The 21,024-nt window shown below is 36.0% G+C and overlaps 1 protein-coding gene across 1 annotated transcript in view; it reads right to left on the bottom strand.

The window, feature by feature from the left end:
• Positions 1-5,414, bottom strand: part of LOC107793691 (ferredoxin-dependent glutamate synthase, chloroplastic-like) — a 49,098-nt gene extending 43,684 nt beyond the window's left edge. Inside the window, exons 1-2 of the mRNA XM_075253563.1 lie at positions 4,845-5,414; positions 2,505-2,817 (exon numbers count right to left, since the gene is read on the bottom strand). Of these exons, the coding sequence (XP_075109664.1) occupies positions 2,505-2,817; positions 4,845-5,114 (583 nt within the window). The 5' untranslated portion in view covers positions 5,115-5,414. The remainder of the gene's footprint in view (positions 1-2,504; positions 2,818-4,844) is intronic.
• Positions 5,415-21,024: the final 15,610 nt, after the last annotated feature.

The following is a 21,024-nucleotide window of genomic DNA, read 5'->3' on the forward strand; positions in this document are numbered from 1 at the left end:
TTGGAGGAGATTTAATATCTTGGAAAAAACAAAAAGCAAGATGCAATAGCTAGATCAGGTGTTGATGCAGAATATCAAGCACTGATTTTGTCTACATGTGAGCCTATATGGCTAAAGCAACTTCTTAAAGAGTTAAGGTGCGGAGGAGATGCACTAATGCGGTTGATTTATGATAATCAGGTTGTATATACTTTTCTTTGAATAAAGCATATATAGATAGATCGTCTTTCATTTGCTAAAGATTACGCTAGGGCGCATTGCGACAAGATTTGTCAGTTTGAGCCATCAATTAGCAGATATTCTTAACAACCACTCATGGTTTCGTGGTAAGTTAAGAGCATACAATATGTATGCTCCAACTTGAGAAAGAGTGTTCAGAATTAGGAAATTGTTATTATGGCAAAAGGCATTGCTTAAAAATATGGTAAACGTTTAGAATCCTTAGATTGTGTAATTAGAAATTGGAATTACTTCCTTTTCTTTTTAGGATTACATGTAAACACTATTTAAACCCCAACATGCTTGAAGGAATAATCAAGCAATGCATTCCCAAATCTCTTCTTTCTTTACCATTATACAATCATGCAACAAAAGCATTTGATTGCTCGAATCACCAGATCCCATTTTCTTGTAATCGAAATTCTCAAATATGTACAAGCAGATGTTGTACAGAATATCAAATCAGATGTTGTACAAAATATCAAATCTAGATTAGAATTCTCAAATTTGGAGGTAAAAAATATTTAAAAACCTACCTAATAATTGACAAAATGGCCACAGATTGAGATAAAAGGTTTCAATTGACGAAGAACAAACCAGGAGACAGAATTAAGCTTGCTGGAGAATTACCTAAAACGATAGCTGGAAAAAGTAGATGGAATATTTTGTTTATCGCAAAGCTAAGCAAAAAAAATTACAAAAAAAACTAGATATTGATATAGTGAGTAACAAGTCTGTAACGAGGCTAAAGATGCCAGAAGGATGATTGGCAGTGGCCTCAAGAGAGAAATCCAAAACAGATAGAAAGTTGCAGATTTAGGTTCTCGATCGCAAAAAATTATTAGTCACATGCATTGATGAAGGTGTTAAAAAGGGACGAGGTAGACCTAAAATCGCATAGAATGAAGTTGTCTCAAAAGACACTACAAATCCTTGGAATCATTGCATACTTGGCTAAAGATAGAGCGAATTGAAAAAAAGATCCATATAGGTGATACTTGCTAGTTACGAATAGGTTTTAAATTTGTTAAAGAGCTTTTTATGTTATTATTATTATTATTATTATTATTATTATTATTATTATTATTATTATTATTATTATTATTATTATTTAAATTTTGGATTATTATGTACTGAATATTGTTTGTGGTGATGATAATGATGATGATATGATACGAGCATAAAGAAAGAAGTGAGGATTCATATCGCATACCTCAACTTTGTTTCGGACTGAGGCATAGTTGTTGTTGTTTACCTCGGTCGTCTACTCGGTTGTTGGAGATTCAGCAAAAAATTAGCGAGAAACTTTGTTGGAGAGTTGTTACATTGTTGGAAACTAGGTTCGGTTAATCGAAATTCGAAGGTGGTCGAAACTTGGATGGGTAGGATTGGAGTAATCGACTCCCATGGAAGAAAGAAGCTTGGCAGAAAGTGACCAGAAACTTCATCACTTGTTAACGCACTAAACAATTTCGCTAAAAGTTTTGATCTCTGATCAGCGTGGCGGCATCACGTGGTGGCTCCGACCGGGACATGACTTTTAATGTTTTGCTACATGAGTGTTCCGGTTATTGTGATGATGCTAGTCTATACACGGCACTCACCAAAGACAACGACGTCCCCAACAAATTTGACAGTTGAAAAATCACAATATGAAGATATCTCATTCTCCCAGATGTTGCTGTTAATGACGGGGAACAATTTCTTCCTAGAATTTGATACCATGTGAGAGATAAGAGATTTGTGAGAAGAGATTGATATGTGTAGGACAAATGCCTTAAACTTGAATTCTTTTACAGGTATGCTTCACAGTATATATTCTTATCCAGTGTGGAACATATATACCTAAGTCTCTAACCATTTACGTTTAGATATCTAACATCTTACTTCGTGAATTTGTTATGATATTACTGACATTACCTTGAATAACTATTTTAGCTGAACTGGATTCTGCTACATACGGAAGGAAGGCTCCTTAAAAATTATACATAATTTTTGGAGGGGAAAAAAAGAACAACTTAGTTTATCTAAAGTGAGGGAGTACAATATGTGGTCTAAAATCGCTTACAGAGATTTCAACTTTTTCCACACTACAGGGCAAAACACAAACTGAAAAAGTTAATCAAGGGTAAGAGAGAGAGAGAGAGAGAGAGAGAGAGAGACTCTATTTTGATAACTGATATGGCAAGAAATTCCCTATAACCAAGTAATGAGTATAGGGGAACTATGCTGTAATGGAAAGTATCTGTTAGCAAATCCTCCAAAGTTATATATTAAAGACTGACCTTTCTTGGCTTCATTCATCTGATTACAATCCTTAGGAAGAAAAATCATTCCAACTCCAGTATGAAGCTTGTCAAAGACTGCAATCCCTTCTTTCTCAGCCCAATCGTTGACAAGATCCCAAGGAATTGAAGTCATCACTCCAGAACCATCACCAGAATCATTGTCAGCTCCACAACCTCCACGATGTTCCATGCAGCCAAGAGCTACAAGAGCATCCTTGACGATTCCATGTGATGCTTTATTGTCCAAATTTGCGATAAAACCAACCCCACATGCGCCTCTTTCAGATATTATATCATCCAAGTCAGCAACCTGAAAAAGTTAAACCATGAAATCCAAGCCTGCCACATGGAGTACTTTCATAGGGTTATGGAAAAAAGTTAAAAGATTACACCCAAAAAAAAGGCAACACTCCGAGAATCTACCATCTCCAAGCTCTAAAACCTTGAAAAGAGCTGGTGCTCAAGAGCATTACTTTCTTTAAGTAAATAAGAAAATACTATTCCTGGGAAGATCACTCCGTGCAACATTCAGTAGTGATAAAGAAGGATAATTACTGAAAATATCCTTAAAGTAAAAGAGAAAAAAGTTCTTATAGCTGCGCAGTGGATGAGGGAAACAGTTCCATATCTGACATTTCAGATTTTTGAGCCCCAAAACCAAATATGGATGTTATAGAAGCTTTCATTGTTTCCAGGTGGATAACCAACTATGTATAATTGAGTATAAAGCAAACCTCACAAATTTACTCATAGTAACCTTTACATTAAAAAATCAGAGTTATCACTTCACAACAAAATTGTGCACAATATGAACAGCTGCATCATAAGAAACAAGCAGTGTTATTACTTTGGCTTCCGTTGATTTGTCATTTAAAATTGTCAGTAATATGCCTCGTAGCAACATAAGTGATGCCCAACATCTTTATCAGGCAAGTAACTCCCTCCAATTTTAACAGCAACTTACCCTCTCTTACTATCTTTCCATTCAATTAACCATGAAATGACATGGAAAGGCTACTCTATCCTCCATTAGATTTATTTTACACAAAAACCAATAAACGCTTTGGAATTCTACAACAGGTATAAACTCCATTAGGTATCTTGTGTCACTCATTTCAATAGCACTATTTCAAAGCAAACATATACGGGAAAAACAAAAGAAAACAAAGATATTGCAAGAGGACAGTAGTCTTTTGATGAGTTCTCAGAGTGATTGGCTTGAATAAAAGGGGCACAGAAAGTAAGATGCCTAGTAAAACATGGGGGGATCAGAGGGGAAATTACCACATTGCAATACATCTGTACGCTATATTGCCAGAGTAGAACAAGGACATAGAGAGAGAAGCTAAAGTAAAGCCCCAAGAGAAGAGCATTTCAGAAGATGTTATGGCAAAAGCTTGATTTACATATAACTTAAATATCACATAAAAGCATTTGTCCACTTTGATATTTTCTCTTTTACTATTTTTTAGGAATCAAACATGCCTCTGTCTTCAAGACTTTCTCCATTTCAACTTGAATGTCATAATTTAAGTTAGCAAAACAATTAGATTAAAAAGCGACATGAAAAGTATCACATTTTCATTCATAGAGTACGCAGGTGTATCGCCAATCCTACATTCAAGAACAAATTCGACAAACAATAGTCAACTTGGGAAACAACACGTGAAGAAAAGCCAATGAAGCTGATCAAGACCAACTACCTCTCAACCATTAGCAAAACTTCAAGCGCCTCAGACAACAACACACGCCTCAGATATCACATGGCATAAATCCGTATATCCAATATCTACAAAGTTAAGAGATGCAATATACTTATGATAAGTAAACAGCGGCCTCGGGGTCATGCAAAGCATGCAGTTGCTAATTAATTTTGTCAATTATATTTCACCTTTATATAATTCAACCAAATAACTCAATGGACTTTTGCTACCTACAAATCTGAAGCATTTTAGCATATGGAAAGTCAGCAGACCACATATACCAAGGACTCCAACTAGTAACTTTCCAAAAAGATGCTCCACATATGAAATCTCTTCCCACCTCATATGAAAGCACTATGTCCAATTTCAATTTAGGGCATCGAGATTAACACTAGACCTACTTATGCTAGTCATAGTACAAAAAAGGGACATGCCTAATGTTAAGAGACTGCTTTTTTGTTAAAGCAAAAGTTTTCCAACCTATCACCGTCTTCCCAAGTTTTGAACAGCAAAGTAATCAAACATGCATGTTTCTTCACATAATATGCTAAGTACGAAATCCATTGAAGCTAATTATTGTACCTACACTAATAAGAAGTCAACATAGCTAAAGTATACAACATCAAACACACACCTTAGGCACAATATCAGAGGATTGCTGAGATGCATTAGTGGCAACACGTTCAAGGTCAAGAGCAGCGTTAATTGCATTCCACTTGTTGTTTATCAAGCTTCTCCTATTAGCTGCCGCATAACCAATCCTTCGACGAACACGCTTGCTGGATTTACAGTACAATCCGAAGAAATCAACAAACACGCCGTCTTTACTCCCCGCAACAATCTTCGGTGACTGCCCATTCGCGTAGAGTAACTGCGGGACGTTCGCTACCGAGTTCACCGCCATATAAACCGATCAGAACTCTCTCCCTACACACAAAATCGCACAGTGAATGTGTGAAATTAAGCAGTGTTTGTGTGAAAGGTTTAGAGAGAGGAAGAGAAGGTGTGGAAATGGGAGAGAATGTGTGGAGAGAGGGAAGGATTGGGAGATAAAAAGAAGAGAGTTTCGGAGCCACACTCTTCTTTTTTTTCCTTCTTATTACAGAGTTGATGGTGATGGTGATGTTGATGTCAATGATAGTGAGGAAATTTTTTGGAGTATATTTTGTGTGAAAGGTGACTGTAAGCTGAGACCAAAGGTCAGTGTGTGCGACTGTGGTAATTTGAAAGGGGTGTTTCATTTTTCTTTTTTTTGGAAGATTGAGAAGACGTGGAAATTTTGAGCCACATGAAATGGAAGAGGTTCTACTGACCAATGAATCTGTTACAAGTCATCAGTGCTGCTACCTTCGTGGAGCAAAACTATTTACTTTTTTGTCCGTTCCTAATAAATTATTTTTTTTAAAATTTAAAAAATTTAGTTTAAACTTTCAATTCTATCTTAATGAGAAATTTTTATAATATCACAAATATTTTGAATTCTTTTTTGACTTATTTAGGACCATAAATTTTAAAAGTCTTTATTTTTTTCTTAAAATTCGTATCTAATCAAACACGCTTACGTAAACTGAAACAGAGGGAATAACAATCTATAAACATTTTTTTCCGTTTCTCTTTTTCTACTTACTACTACTATGTTTTTCTCAATGGAGATAGACCTACGAATAAAATTAGAAAAATACTGAATTTAGAGAAAAGCTGTTGATAAGATTAGAATATTGCACTTTTGTGGTGTAAATACACTCAACAAGGACTACTAGTGCTTCTTTTTTAAAATACTACTAATACTTAATATTCGCGGTACAAATTAAAGTGAGAATAAATCTCACTTAACCATAATATATGTATGAAAAACATATCTTACATTCATTGGTTATTGTAAATATTGGGTTCGAGTAAATTTTAAATCTAGTCTTTCTCCCGACTCTTACAATTTTATCTGAAATAATAATTAGGTGTTTAAATTGAGAGTATTATTTTATTTTTCCAAAAAAAATATAAAAGTTTCATTCATTGTAAAGGCAGAGGATATTTGTAAGAGAATCCAATCAAACATTAAATAATAAATTTATAATCGAGTCCTGTTATCTAATAATGCAGGCCAAACGAGCAATTTGACAAGAAAGAAAACAAATATAAAAAGTTAAAATTAAGGCGAACTAACATAATTCTTAGTTATGTAGCAATTTAAAAAATTTGTAAGCTTTTAACTCCTTAAGGTACGTCTATATGTGCTAAACGTATCATTTTACGTGCTAGTAACAACTACGGGTATAAGTGATATTATCACCGACCGAAATTGGTCGGAAGAGAAAACCAATCGAAATCGGTCAGAAAAAGTATAAGTTGGTTGCAAAAGTCAAATAAAATTTTTAATTAATATACCGACCACCATTGGCCGGTAAATGTGGTCCATACTGTACAATCGGACACATTTCTCATTTTAGACCGAAATCGGTCGGAATATGGTCAATATTTGACCAAAAGCTAGTTAGACTTGCCTATTATGTACGAAAAGATGTTAAAATAAAATAAGCTCCTCATTTCTAATCGGTATCGGTCGGAATACTGAATTAATTTTTTTCCTGCCAACTTCTGTTTTGTTTTTTCATAACTAATATAATTTTTTAAAAAATTTGATGAAGTTTTCGACCGATATCGGTCAGTATTAGTGGTCAAACATGGTCAAATATTTATAGATTATTGGTATATATATATATATCGTGGGATTTGACACTGTAATGGTCTGGTTGGCCGTTTTGAGTATTATAGCCTCGTTCCCCCATTTATTACCTATTCTATGCTCACTTGTTGTTATGTGACTTGTCGGATGGTTGATTTTGTTTCGGGGATGTTTCGGAATGAGTTGGGACACTTAGTCCAAAAGTTGGAAGCCTAAGTGGAACGAGTTGACTGGATATTGACTTATGTGTAGATGATTTCGAAATGGAGTTTTGATGGTCCCGACAGCTCCGTAGGGTAATTTTGGACTTAGGAGTGTGTCTGAATATTGATTTGCAGGTCCGTAGATAATTTTGGCTTGAATTAGCGAAAGTTGAAAATGTTGAAGTTTGGAGAGTTGAGAAGTTTGACCGAGAGTTAACATTGTGGTTACCGTGCTCGAATTTTGGTTCCGGAAGTTGGAATAGGTCTGTTGTGTTATTTATGACTTGTGTGCAAAATTTGAGGTCAATCGGAGTTGGTTTGATATGTTTCGACATTAGTTTTGGAAGTTAGAAGTTCATTATGCTTGAATCGATGTATTGTTTGATGTGATTTGAGGCTTCGAGCGAGTTTGTATGATATTTTAGGACTTGTTGATAAATTTGGTTGAGGTCTCGGGGGGCCTCGAGTGGATTTCGGATGGTTAACAGATTGAAATTAAACTTTGAAGATTTGCTGAAGTTGCTGATGCATATGCTTCTGGTTTTCTTATACGCAATCGCGAGTAGAAGTACGCGATCACGAAGAGTTGTTTGGGGGCGACTGGTGAAATTGTTCTATGCGGTCGTGAGATAAGGTATGTGATTGCGGAGCTATGGTCAGTAGTACTACACGAACGCGAGTGTTGTACCGCATTTGCGGAGAAGGAAAGAGGAGTGGCCTGAAGCCATGCATTTGTTCATCGAGATCGCGTGAGGAGACGTGCGATCGCGTAGAGTTTAGTTCTTGTGAATCGTGTTCGCGCTTGGGTTTCTGCATTCGCGAAGGGTTAATTTTGGCAGCTGGCATTTTTGTGTTTTGCGATTGCAAAGAGGAGCATCTGTGCAGAATATACGATTTTAGAAACGAGGGTTAGAATATTATTTCACATTTAGACTTTTGGGAGCTCGGATTGAGGCGATTCTTGGAGGGATTTTCAAGGAATTGATTGGGGTAAGTGATTCTAAAGCGGATTTGTCTAATATACATGAATCTATTATTATTTTTACTATTTAATTTATGTTGGGTTAGAAAAATTAAAAAAATTATTGAAACTCCATAAACTATAATTTGAATATTTTAAGGCCAAGTTGGGATCGGAATTGAGTAATTTTGGCATGGTTGGACTCGTGGTTGGATGGATGTTCGTATTTTGTTAATTTTGTCGAATTCTAAGACATGGGCCCAGGGTTGACTTTTTGTGTTGACTTTTGACTTTTGTTAAAGAACCTAGATTGATCATATGAAATTGATTCATATAGCTTGTGTTGATTGTATGAAGTTGTTTGTGGCTAGATGCGATTCATTCGGAGGCCGATTCGCGAGATAATGGCTTATTGGAGTAGGGATTTACGCGGTTTGAGGTAAGTAGCACTTCTAAATTTGATTCTGATAGTATGAATCCCTGAAATACGTGTTATGTGGTTGTTGTTTAGGTGACGCACATGCTAAGTGACGAGCGTGTAAGCGTGCTCCATAGTAATTGTGACCGATTGATTTTGTGGTACTGTATAGTCATCAAACCTTGTTGCTATTCATGTGATCTCTATGTGTTAGAGTAATTGAGCTGCAAATTCATGTTAGAAATCATGTTAGGCTATATGCTGGTACTGTTGGGACCTACAGAGGTCATTTTGTTGTTGAATTATTTGCCTAATTTGCAATTATATACTCAGTCACACCTATCATTTGCATATCATATCTCAGTCTTTGTTGTCATTTATTGTTACATCATATTATCATTGTTTGTGCTGATTGTCATGAGATTTGTGAGCCCAAGAGACTAGAGAGATTGATGACTGAGTGAGACCGAGGACCTGATTGTAAGTGATATTTATGGGATCAGGTTGCCTGCCGTAACAGGCTTTATTGATTTATGTCATGATTGGCTTATATTAGCGTTTGGGCAGGATCCGCCCATCGGAAGTCTGACATACCAATAGTGAGAGCAGGTACCTATGAAGTGCGAGTGCCGAGCGATTAGGAAGGCTGAGTGATTGAGAGTGCTGAGCGACTGGGAGTATTGAGTGACTAAGAGTGCCAAGTGATTGAGCATGCTGAGTGAAATTAAATACTCCAAGAGTATGTATATGACTTTATCACTGTGTTGCATTACAGTTGACATGCATATTTGACAGGTAGATATAGAGATGTAATATTCCTCATATCAGTCACACTTGGCATATTTTATCTGTGTTAAACTTGAACTGTTAAACTAGAAAGCATGTCTACATTTTTGTACTGTCTATAAATTGATTATTGGATTCCTCTCTAAGCTATTAATGTTGTTATTTGGATTTGGACTGTACCTATCTGAGCTCGTCACTGCTTTCAGTCCAAGGTTACTCTTGTTACTTGTTGAGTACATTGGGTCGGTTGTACTCATGCTACACTTTGCACTTCGTGTGCAGATCCAGGTACTTCTGGACACGGCGGTTGCTGGATTTGGAGCTTTATCTGTTTGGAGACTATTGAGGTAGCTGCCTGGACGTAGCAGACCTCGACTCTCCTTCTTTTGTTTTATTTTAGCACTGTTATAGTTTTCCAGACAGTTGTATTTGAAGTTTTGACTGTATTGTCATTTAGATGCTCATGTACTCAGTGACACCTAGATTTTAATTTTTTTATATTGAGTCACGGTATTATCTTATCGGTTATTTATGAAAATTAGTCAGTGTTAAAACTGTTTCATCTTGTTTTCCATTTAGAAATGCGTAGTTATTTGTGAGCTTGCCTAGTACTGTGATTTGTACCGTCACGACGTATTGAGTTTTGGGTCGTGACAGACACATATATAGATACACACACACACACACACATATATATATATATAGAGAGAGAGAGAGATACACGCATACACACACACGGGGAGGAATTTCTTCCTCGTGAACACGGGGACTGGGTCGCAAATGCAAAGTAATGGGGGTTTACCCTTCACGAACACGATCGTCCTCTCGCAAATGTGAAGGGTTGTGAGAACATAAGGGAGGCTGGGTTGTTATTATACGCGGACGCGTGTTGTGGCTCGCGAACCGAAGGCAAGGGGGGAGCTAGGCCTTTGCGAACGCGAAGAGTACATCGCGAATGCGTCAGGTGCTTCACGAACACAAAGAGCACCTGACGCCCAGGTATGAAAACATTCCAAAGTCGGGATTTGAACCATTTTTCATCATTTTCAAGTTAGATCTTGGCCTAGAGGTGATTTTGAAGAAGTTTTCATCCCAACTTCATTGGTTAGTAAATTTTAACATGTTTAATTATATGTTCATAAACACCCATTGATTTTAACCTTTAATCTAAGATTTTTCATGGTAGAAATTAGGGATTTATATAGAAATTGGAGATTTTGAGAAATTAAGATTTAGACCTCAAATTGAGGCCGAATTTTAAAAAAAAAAAGCGCATAACCGGGGTCGGGGGTGAATGCGTGATTGGATTTTGGTCCGAATCTCGGGTTTTGACCAAGCGAGCCCGAGGTTGACTTTTGTTGACTTTTTTTTCAAAATCGTTAAAGATTGAATCGTTTTCACTCTTGAGTAGTTTCTAAAGCTTAATTTTAATTATTTGAACTATATTTGGCTAGATTTAATTGGTTTGGAGGCTAATTCTAAAGGAAAGGACGCGGTTGTGCCTTGATTTGGTTGCACAGCGAGTTAAGTGTTATGTCTGATCTTGACTTGAGAGAATTAGGACTTGTTGAATTATTTGTTATGTATATTATGTGGGGAAGCAGGATATATGCGAGGTGACAAGTGTATATGCATCGTCACGGGATTTAGCATACAGAGTTGGAGTATTTACTTCCACGTCCCATTTATTTCATGTTATTTTGTGTTATATGCTTTAACTGTTAATGCTTTTAATTGATATCTATGCAATATATCATATTTGTTATTTAATTGTTATTTTCCTTGATTTGTTCATTTCCCATACGATTTATGTTTATTTGCTACTTCTTTCAACTTGCTTTAATTGTATATTTTAAATTGTCACATATTTTACCTATTTCCACTGTTTTAGATTTCGAGATGTTGATAATTTTCATTTATTCTGTGGTTCTTTATTATTTGTACATTTCACCTCCTTAGTTTTGAAAATATTATTGGTGTTATTTAAGTTAATTGTTTGAAATTTTTAGGTGATCGGGTTGCACGCCGCAACAGTATTGAACAAAATTGAAATGATATGAAGGAATAAGGGTCGATTATGATGTGAACAGATGATGATATGGTGGGACCGGGTTGTGCGCCACAACAGAATTGATATGTTGTATTGTATTTGTTTGAGATGGTAGAGTTAATCTTGATATTGTAATATGAGACTTGAGGCTTTGTTATTCTGGGACTCTCTGGTAGTTGACTTTCGGATCCATTTTCAGGAGTTTATTGCTTTATTACTATTCATGTTATTTGTTGATACCCAATTTTTCCCTATATATTTTTTAATATGCAAGTTACTTTCAAAACAGCATGTGTATGCATGTATAAGTGTGTCCAAATGTTTTATTATTTTTCCTTATTTTTTAAAGGTTTTTTAACCAATTTATTCCCCTATTTTATTCATAAAAACCCAATAATAATTCCCAAAATTATCATTTTTGGTGATTCATTTATTGGATTTTCATATTTGTACTAAATATAGCTAAGACATTTTTGCATATTTTTACAAATTTATTTAGTATTTTTTAAAGCTAAATTGCATATAATTGCAATATTAGCCCCTTTTAAGATTTAATTGCGTTTACATTTATAAAAAATTAAATCCAGTATTTTTAAATTGATAATTATGTGTTATAAATCATTTTAGTACCTTTAATTTATTTCCAGAAATCAATTTGCTATTTTTTATAATTTTAAAAGGGGAAATTGGCTATTTAAATAATAGCCCAAATTCATTTCAATCATAGCCTAAATCCTACCCCAATTTTAACCCAATTCTCGACCCAATTGAACTCATCGGACCAGGCCCAAACCCAGTTTCATAAACTGTCCCACTTACCCATTCTAATCCAAGTCGTTGATCACTCAAATCAACGACCAATAGTCGCCCTTGTCTTAATTAATTCCAAACGACCCCAAAACCCTAGCATTTCTCACTTACCGCCGCTTTAGAATCCCCTTCCTCTCAAACACTCTCTGCAACACCACTCAAATCCTAGCCGCTGCCACCCTAATCCGCCCTAATCCATGGCCTTCCGAGGTCATCAGAGACCTGTACCAACCTTCCCTGTCTCCTATGTGTTTGTCTTTATGGTTTCAAGGCCAGACTATGAAGAGCTCTGGTCCAGTCTTTGTTCGATTTTAGTTCATGGCCCTTTTCTGGTCATCTTTGACCTTTCTCCGCCCGGCCATCGTCATTCGAGTTAGACTTTTGACTCTCCTGGTTAGATCGGTAACTTTCGAAGCCTTTCTCATCTTTTCTGGGTTTTCTGAAACCCTAATCTCTAAGGTCTTTCGATTTCTTTCAGATCTACTTTAGATCTATGCTTGCTCTGAACTTTTAAGCATCTTCTCGAAGTTTCTTCAATTTTGCTTTCAAAAACGACTTTTTGTCTTTTTCCGATTAGGGTTTTTCCTGTTAAGTTATTTCAAAATCTATTCTCTGACTTTTAAAATGTTTAAGATGTGCATTTGTTTGTTTAAAATCTTACTTGACTCGCCTTTTTACCATCTTTCGAACTCGTTGTATTTGAAAACCCTAAATTTTTTTGGGTCTCAGTCGAGTTCTAAAAGTTGTTTGTTAGATGAGTGTTTGTTTGGTTAAGTTTTGTTTGATCTATTTTAGGGCTCGACTATTGTTGAAAACCCTGTGGCTTTGGGTCTGAAACTGTTCGTTTAAATGACTAACTCGATTTGAAGTTCCTTGTTTCAGAATCCCTTTTCCTTTATGTGATTCCTCTGACTCTGGGTTTCTACTATCTTTAAAACTTGACTATGCTTGAAACCCTAACTTTTCAAAAGGTTTCTCATCTGTTACTGTGAGACCTTTGCATGCTTCTGATACTCTATTTTTTCTTCACTATTGATTCAATGTGACTTGACCTACTTGATTAATATGCTTCAAATGTTTGCTTTACTACTAGCTTATTTCTGCCACTATCGCCTGTTTGTGATTATCTCTTTTATTTGGTCTCGCATGTCTGATGACCCTGTTCACTTTATTTATATGCTGAAATTTCTTCCTTGATTAATCTTCACCTTATGACTGATTTCTAAAGTTTCCCTTTTATGAATCTTGATTTCACTCGCCCGTTCAAATTGATTGATTCTTTTCCCTTTATTATAATATTTACCTTGCTGAATCTATTTCCAAAACAAGTATATTTTGTACTTAGACTTGATTACTTACTAAATGCTTGTACTACTTCTTTTCTGGCAATAATCAGTCTATATCTAAACTGATCTCTTTCCTTATTTGAATCTGTTAAACAATGATTCCTTAATTAAAGGGAATCACCCGTGTAATTGATTCTCACCTATGATTGTTTCCATGTTTGTATCTTATTACTTTTCCTTCACTCGTTTTCAAAAAACTATAAATACCCTGCACCCCTCTTCTTTCAAAAACACAAACCAATTAAGTTCAAAGACACACACTTCACTCAAACTCTCTCTTTTCTCTGTTACTACTTGTGTTGCCTCAACAATTAAAATTTTCCTTACCTTAGTATGTTAAATTCAAACCTTAGATGTATGTTTAAGCCATGCTATTTATGTGCTTTGTTTGAGGAGGTATACATGAGCCTCTTATTTGTTATATGTTTCCCTTAATGTGCAGCCTCTATATGTTTTGTATGTCGCCTTTGCTTTTTCACCTTTAAGACCTAAAATCAGCCTAATATCCCTCCCCTTTAGGAATAGTAGTCTTAAAAATCCTCCGGTATTGATAGGAAGGGAGGGGTAGTAGCATGCAATAGACATCGAGACCAATCCGCGCTTTAATACCTTGACGGGGTGGGAAGGGTAGCTATGGATATGATGACCAGTGCGCTAATACCACGTGTATCCCCTCTTCTTAGGAGTATCATACCGGGTATCGCATTGATGTGATCTATATTATAAATAAACCTAGGACCCCCTTTTTCCTCTTTTATATTTTCATGTATTTCTAGAAATTATACCCCTTTCTTCTCAAAATTCGCCTTTAATTGTTTTCAAACTCTTATGTGTTTAAACTTAAATCCCCTACTATTTGAGCATATATTTGTCTGTTTGCTAAATTGTACAAATTCACAATAAACTATCTGGCCGGAAACCACACTAGTGGATCCTGAGGGGTGCCTAACACCTTCCCCTTAGGATAATTTCAAGCCCTTACCCGATCTCTGATTATCAAACAAGCTTAGGAGTAGATCTTATAGGTGTCCTAATGCACCTTAAATCATTAGGTGACGACTCTTCAAAATGCAAAACCCAGTTCCCAAAAGGAATGAGTTGTCCCATACCAAATGTCACAAACCCGATCTCCCGATTGCATAAGAGGGAACAAAAAAAGGGCGCGACATTATTATTATTGCGTACATGTTATTGTGAGTGACTTGCCATAACCTCGTCACTACTTCGTCGATGTTAGGTTCGGCTCTAATAGGGTACAGGGGTTCGGTTATACTCATACTACACTTCCGCACTTCTTGTGCAGATACCAGAGTTGATCCAGTGGCGCGTAGTGAGACCGCTCAAATTTAGCTACTTTTGGAGATTATTGGTATAGCTGCAGGGCGTCCGCAGCCCTGAAGTCCCCTTCCATTCTATCTTTATTGTTTATGTAGTTTCAAACAGTTGTATTTTATTTAGACTTTATCTATAGCACTCTAGATGCCCATGTATTCGTGACTTCAGATTCTGGGATATGTTTAGATTTCGTCATTTGAAACTTTGTTGTTCCATTTTAGGTTATTATAGTTTATTTTCAAGTTTTAAATTGAATTGTTAAAAACTGGATAAACAACTTAGCTAACGTTGGCTTGTCTGGCAAGTGAAATGTTAGGCGTCATCACGGTCATGAGTGTGAATTGTTAAAAATTAGATAAACAACTTAGCTAACGTTGGCTTGTCTAGCAAGTGAAATGTTACGTGCCATTATGGTCCCGAGTGTGAGATTCTGGGTCATGAAATAAACGAAAAATGAGGAAGAAAGATGGGATTTGCTGTGAAGTGAGGAATAAGAGGAAGTGAAAACAACATGTGATTAAAATTAAGAGGAAGAGTAAGAGGTGTGACTTTTGAAGGACTGAAAGGAGGCTTTTAATTTGAAGGTGGAGAAAGAGCACTTAGATAAGTGCGAAAAATCAAGATAAGAGAAAAGTGAAAAATCAATTTCCTGATACTAACAATATTATTGGGAAAAAGTATTTTGCTGATTAGTAGGATTTTATTGATGTGTTAAATGCATATGTCGCTCTTCAAACAAAACACAAAAGAGTAGAACAAGATAAATATAATAATACTAATATCGCATGGATCTATATATAATCAAATAAAAATAAGAAGGCATTAAATTTTAATTAAATAGCAGCGAATCATTTTCATTTTGTACATTACCTTTTTTCATGTAAAATAATCATTCATGAAATTTTCTTTCATTTCATTTATCTATACATCCATCAAGCGTGATATGGCACAAAGATGCGATAAAACGACTCAAAAGATAAAGCTACTCAAATTTCATTAGTTTATTCATAAACCGCGATACAACATCCAAAAAAAGAGGGATATATTTCACTCTAATGACATAAGTTTTGTTTGACAAAACGTTGTAGCTATGAAGAACATAAAAACAGACATAGACATGCGTCCCAGAGTAAGTACTCTATTCAACAATTGAAATAAAAGTAAGGGTTTGTAAAAGAAGATCGAGAGGCATTTTCAAGCATAAAACAAAAGTGTAGAGAAGGAAATGTCGGGATCGAAATAACATGGTGTCTGCGGCAGCTAACAATGCAATGTTTGATGGACAATAAATTAGAGTATATACTAAACTAGGCATAATAATTTGCCTCTATACTCCCTCGGGGTAGCGGTAAGGTCGCGTACTCACTACCCTTCCCAAACATCACTTATGGAATTTCACTGGGTTGTTGTTGTACTAAACTAGGCATAATAATTTATTATGGTTTGGTCAATCAACCTACGTATGATATCACTAATATAAAAAGAGAAAATAAAATTGTTGAGATAATAATCTCCCCTAAACAAGACTCTTTTAATGACTATATTGTGGATGTTATTGTTATTGTTGTGAGAAGAAAACGTTAATTTATAGAAGTGCAAAACTTCTTCAAGAAAAGGATAAGGCATATGAAGGAGATTTATTCCGTTTAGTAGTCTTTTTCCCTTCTTCCAAGAAAGAGAGTCCTAATGGAATAGAAATTCAGGACAAAATACTAACTAGAAATACTAAAGGAGGAGAAAGTTGAACGACTATCCAAAACCAATTTATGAGGCTAGGATGAAAATCTAACATATGCTAATTAAACTTCATGTTACTTACTATATATAAACAACATTTATAGATATTATTGTCTAAGGCTTGAGTTTTGAAGGCAGAAAACTAACAGGAATATTTACAACATTGGTTATGAATTGAGCAAAAATCACAACAGTGAAGAATGGTTGGAATTTTGCAAGCTTTAAAGTGTTTTAGAATCTTTACAACCTTAGATATTAATTAGGAAAAAAATTATAGTTTTTCAAAAAATTGGCAATATCAGTTATGAATTTGTTACGCGGTTGCAGGAATTCGATTTGAACTCAAGGATCGCGGCACTGCCTCAGGAATTGATCGAGAAAAGTAGTAGAGATAAGAGAGAGAAGATGAAGACGAGAAAAGAGAATTTTGGCTAAAGTTGTATGTATTGATTAATAATTATGAAAATGTAGCTTACAACACTATTTGTACTGATTACATTGTATCTAAAATGATGAAGCTAGAGTAAATTCTCTTCTCACAGAATTCTATTATACTAACTACTTCAACTAACTGTAACTAACTCTCCTTCCTAGTGACTAACTTTTGACTTTCACTACTGGTTCTTCTATATTTGAGCTTACAACTGTTTCTTCTATACTTGAATCTAGTTGGCCTTCTATAATCGTGTATCAGTACCCCCCCTCCCCCAATCGAAGAGCCTTGTCCACAAGGATCAAAAGAAGGAAACCTCGTTTGTAGGATAGTAACAAACTCCCATGTAGCAGCATCAGCAGGAAGCCCATGCCACTTAACTAAGGCTTGTGCAACAGCTTTGTTTCCTTTCTTCACCATTCTCCTTTGCAAGATTAATTCAGGATCAGGACAATAAAGACTGCCAAATCAATTATTGGAGGATAAGAAATCTGAGATGGAACTTCATAGCATCTTTTCAACAGTAAAACATGCACTGTGGGGTGAATCCTAACTCCAATAAGAAGTAATAAAGTGTAGGCAACTGAACCAACTCGTTTAAGAATCTAAAAAGGACCATAGTATTTAGAAGCTAGCTTGTGGGATGAGTGGTTGGATATAGTCACTTGCTTATAGGGCTGAACTTTTAGATATACCCAATGACCTACATCAAATTGCCTATCACTTCTCAGGGAATCTGCTTGTTGCTTCATTCTATGTTGAGCTCTTCTCATATGATGCTTAAGCAGCTATACTTTTAGTTCCTTGTTGATCAAGGTGTTATCAACTTCAACTGAAGCTGACTCCCCTAGCAAGTAGGGCAGATGTAAGGGAGGTGGTCGACCATATAATGCTTCATAAGGGGTGGTCTGTATGGATGAGTAAAATGAGGTGTTATACTAGTACTCAGTCATAGGCAACCAGGAGTACCAGTTAGCAACATCTTCATTGCAGTAGCACCTTAAGTAGGTCTCAAGACTTCTGTTTAACACCTTAGTGTGTCCATCAGATTGGGGATGGTATGGAGAATAGGTATTCAATTGAACTCCTTGTAGTGAGAACAGTTCTTGCCAGAAGTTACTGAGAAAGACAACATCTCGATCACTAGTAATGGCATCAGGTCTACCATATAATCTCACCATAGTGTCTAAGAACACTTTAGCGACTAATTGAGCAGTATAAGGGTGCTTCAGTGGAATGAAATGACCATATATGCTAAGCACGTCCACCACTACTAGTATAACCTCATAGCCATTGGACTTAGTGAGGCTATCAATGAAATCCATACTAATTTGAGACAAAACTACATCTGGAATGGGTAATGGTTGTAACAAACCAGGATAAACAGCCAAGTCAGATTTGTTCTTTTGGCACACATCACATTTCTGCACAAAATTTTTTACCTCCTTCCTTATATTCTTCCAATAGAACAGTGTTAGTAGTCTCTTTAGGGTAGCTTCAACACTTGAGTGGCCACCTTGCAGAGTTGCATGCCACAAGGTTATAATTGTTCTTCTCAATTCTGGCAACTTGCCTATCACCAATCTGCCCTTCCTTCTTAGCTGACCTTAAAACCATATGAACTGTTTGTGAGTATGTGGATCAGCTTAAAGTTCTTCAATGAGTTGCTTCAGCTCATGATCAGAGTTCCAACTATCAACTATAGCCTGAAAGAGATCAGTATCACCAGATAAAACCATCATAGCTAATAATTCCACTCCAGTTACTCTAGAAAGGGCATCAACTACTTTGTTCTCCACCCTTTTCTTGTACTCAATTGACTAATCAAATGGAATTAGTTTGGTTAGCCACAGCATGTGGGAATTAGTGTGTATGGTATGCTCCATAAGATACTTCAAGGCCTTTTGATCAGTTCTGATGATGAATTTCTGTCCCAACAAATACTGTGACCATTTTGTTACTGCATGTACCATAGCCAATAACTCTCTATCATAGACAGATAGATCTGAATGCTTTGGTGATAAATCCTTGCTAATAAAAGCTATTGGATATCCCTCCTACATAGGTACTGCTCCAATGCCATAGCCACTGGCATCAGTTTCCATAATAAAAGTTTTGTTAGCATCTGGTAGAGCTAGAACATGAGCTTGGGTGAGTGCTTTTTTCAAAGCTGCAACTGCTGCATCTGCTGAAGTTGACCATTTAAACTCATCCTTCTTAGTGAGATCAGTTAGAGGTTTGCAAACCACCTCAAAAACTTTAATAAATCTTCTATAATAACCAACTAGGCCCAGAAATGCCCTAAGCTGTTTGAGAGTTGTTGGTGTAGGCCGGTTCTGGACAACTTCTATCTTTTGAGGATCAGTAGACACTCCTTCAGCTGTGATGAAATGTCCTAAGTATTCAATCCTCTAAACTCCAAAGAAACATTTGCTCTTTTTAGCAAGGAGCTGATGTTTACTCAACTCCACAAAAGCAGACTTCAAATGAATTAAGTGATCCTCTATAGTGCTGTTGTATATGAGAATATCATCAAAGAAGACCAACACAAATTTTCTGAGAAACTTTTGGAAAACGAAGTTCTCATCAATCCTTGAAATGTTGCAGGGGCATTACCAGATACTCAAAATGTCTAGAATGAGTTCTGAAAGCAGTTTTAGGAACATCTTCCTTTGCCATTCTGAGTTGATGATATCCAGACCTTAGGTCTATTTTAGAGAAGACCTTAGAACCTCCAAGGTTATCTAGCAAATCTTCTACATTGGGAACAGGAAACTTGTTTTTCATAGTATGTTTATTCAAATCTCTATAGTCGGCACACAACCTCCATGAACCATCTTTCATACCTATTAAAACCATTGGTGAAGCAAAAGGACTGCAGCTAGGCAGAATGATTCCTTGGTCCAGCATTTGTTGTACAAGACCTTCAATAATATCCTTCTTAACTGAAGGATACCTATAGGGCCTTTTATTTACACACTCAATTCCATTTTGCAGAACAATCCTATGATCAAAAACACCCATAACAGGAGGTAATTCAGTAGGCTCTTCAAATAGTCTAGAATACTCAGCTAGTAATTGTACTAGCCTGGCTTTTGTCTCAGGCTCCTCCTCAGCCTTAATAGCATGCCACTGTTCTTCTGCACTGCCCATAGATACCACCTGTATCATGCATAGTTGATATAGATCCCTTACATGTTTGACCAATTTTTCAGCTTCTTGTACCTTCACTTGGCTACCAGCACCTCTGAGAAGGTGTTTCCTTCGTTTGTACGAGAGCTCCATAGTCAACTTTCTAAAATTCATCTTAATGTCTCCAAGTGTTAGTATTTTACTCCTAACACTACTCCACAAGAGCCTAAAGGTAGCAGTAAAAATTCTGCTAAGAATTTAGCACCCTGCAAAAAATCAAGTGATTGTGCATACTTTATCTACCATCATATTTCCATTAGTAGCAGCTACTAGTTAAGGTCCTGTAGACTTGACTGTACACCCTAAATGCCTGACCAATTCAGGGTCTATGAAATTGTGAGAACTCCCAATATCAATCAGTATACATAGAGCCTATGAAATTGTGAGAACTCCCAATATCAATCAGTATACATAGAGCCAGAGGCGAATCCAGGAATTTGAGAGGATAGGTGCACCAAACATCTTCAAAGTAGGGGTGTACATAGGTCGGATCGGTTCGAATTTTTCAATTACCAAACCAAACCAATAGTGTCGGGCTTTTAAATTTATAAACGAAACTAAACCAATAAAGTCGGGTTTTTCAATTTCGGTTTTTGGGTTTTTTCCCACTAAGTCGTAATAGCACAAAATATGTAACTTGTTCTCCAAATATTTATTTTAGTCATAGTAGGATACAACTATATAATATATTTTCCAAGTAAGTAAAATAATAATATGAGATGAGTCATAACTCATAACATTGTGCTAAAATATTCAATAACAAAGATAATAAAATCGCACAAAAAAAATATTACTAATTAATACACCACCAATGCTGTTACATGGATCACTCTTTATGAAAGCAAACAAACAACTGAGAT

This window comes from Nicotiana tabacum, chromosome 5 (genome assembly GCF_000715075.1).
Source record: "Nicotiana tabacum cultivar K326 chromosome 5, ASM71507v2, whole genome shotgun sequence".
NCBI classification, from domain to species: Eukaryota; Viridiplantae; Streptophyta; class Magnoliopsida; order Solanales; family Solanaceae; genus Nicotiana; species Nicotiana tabacum.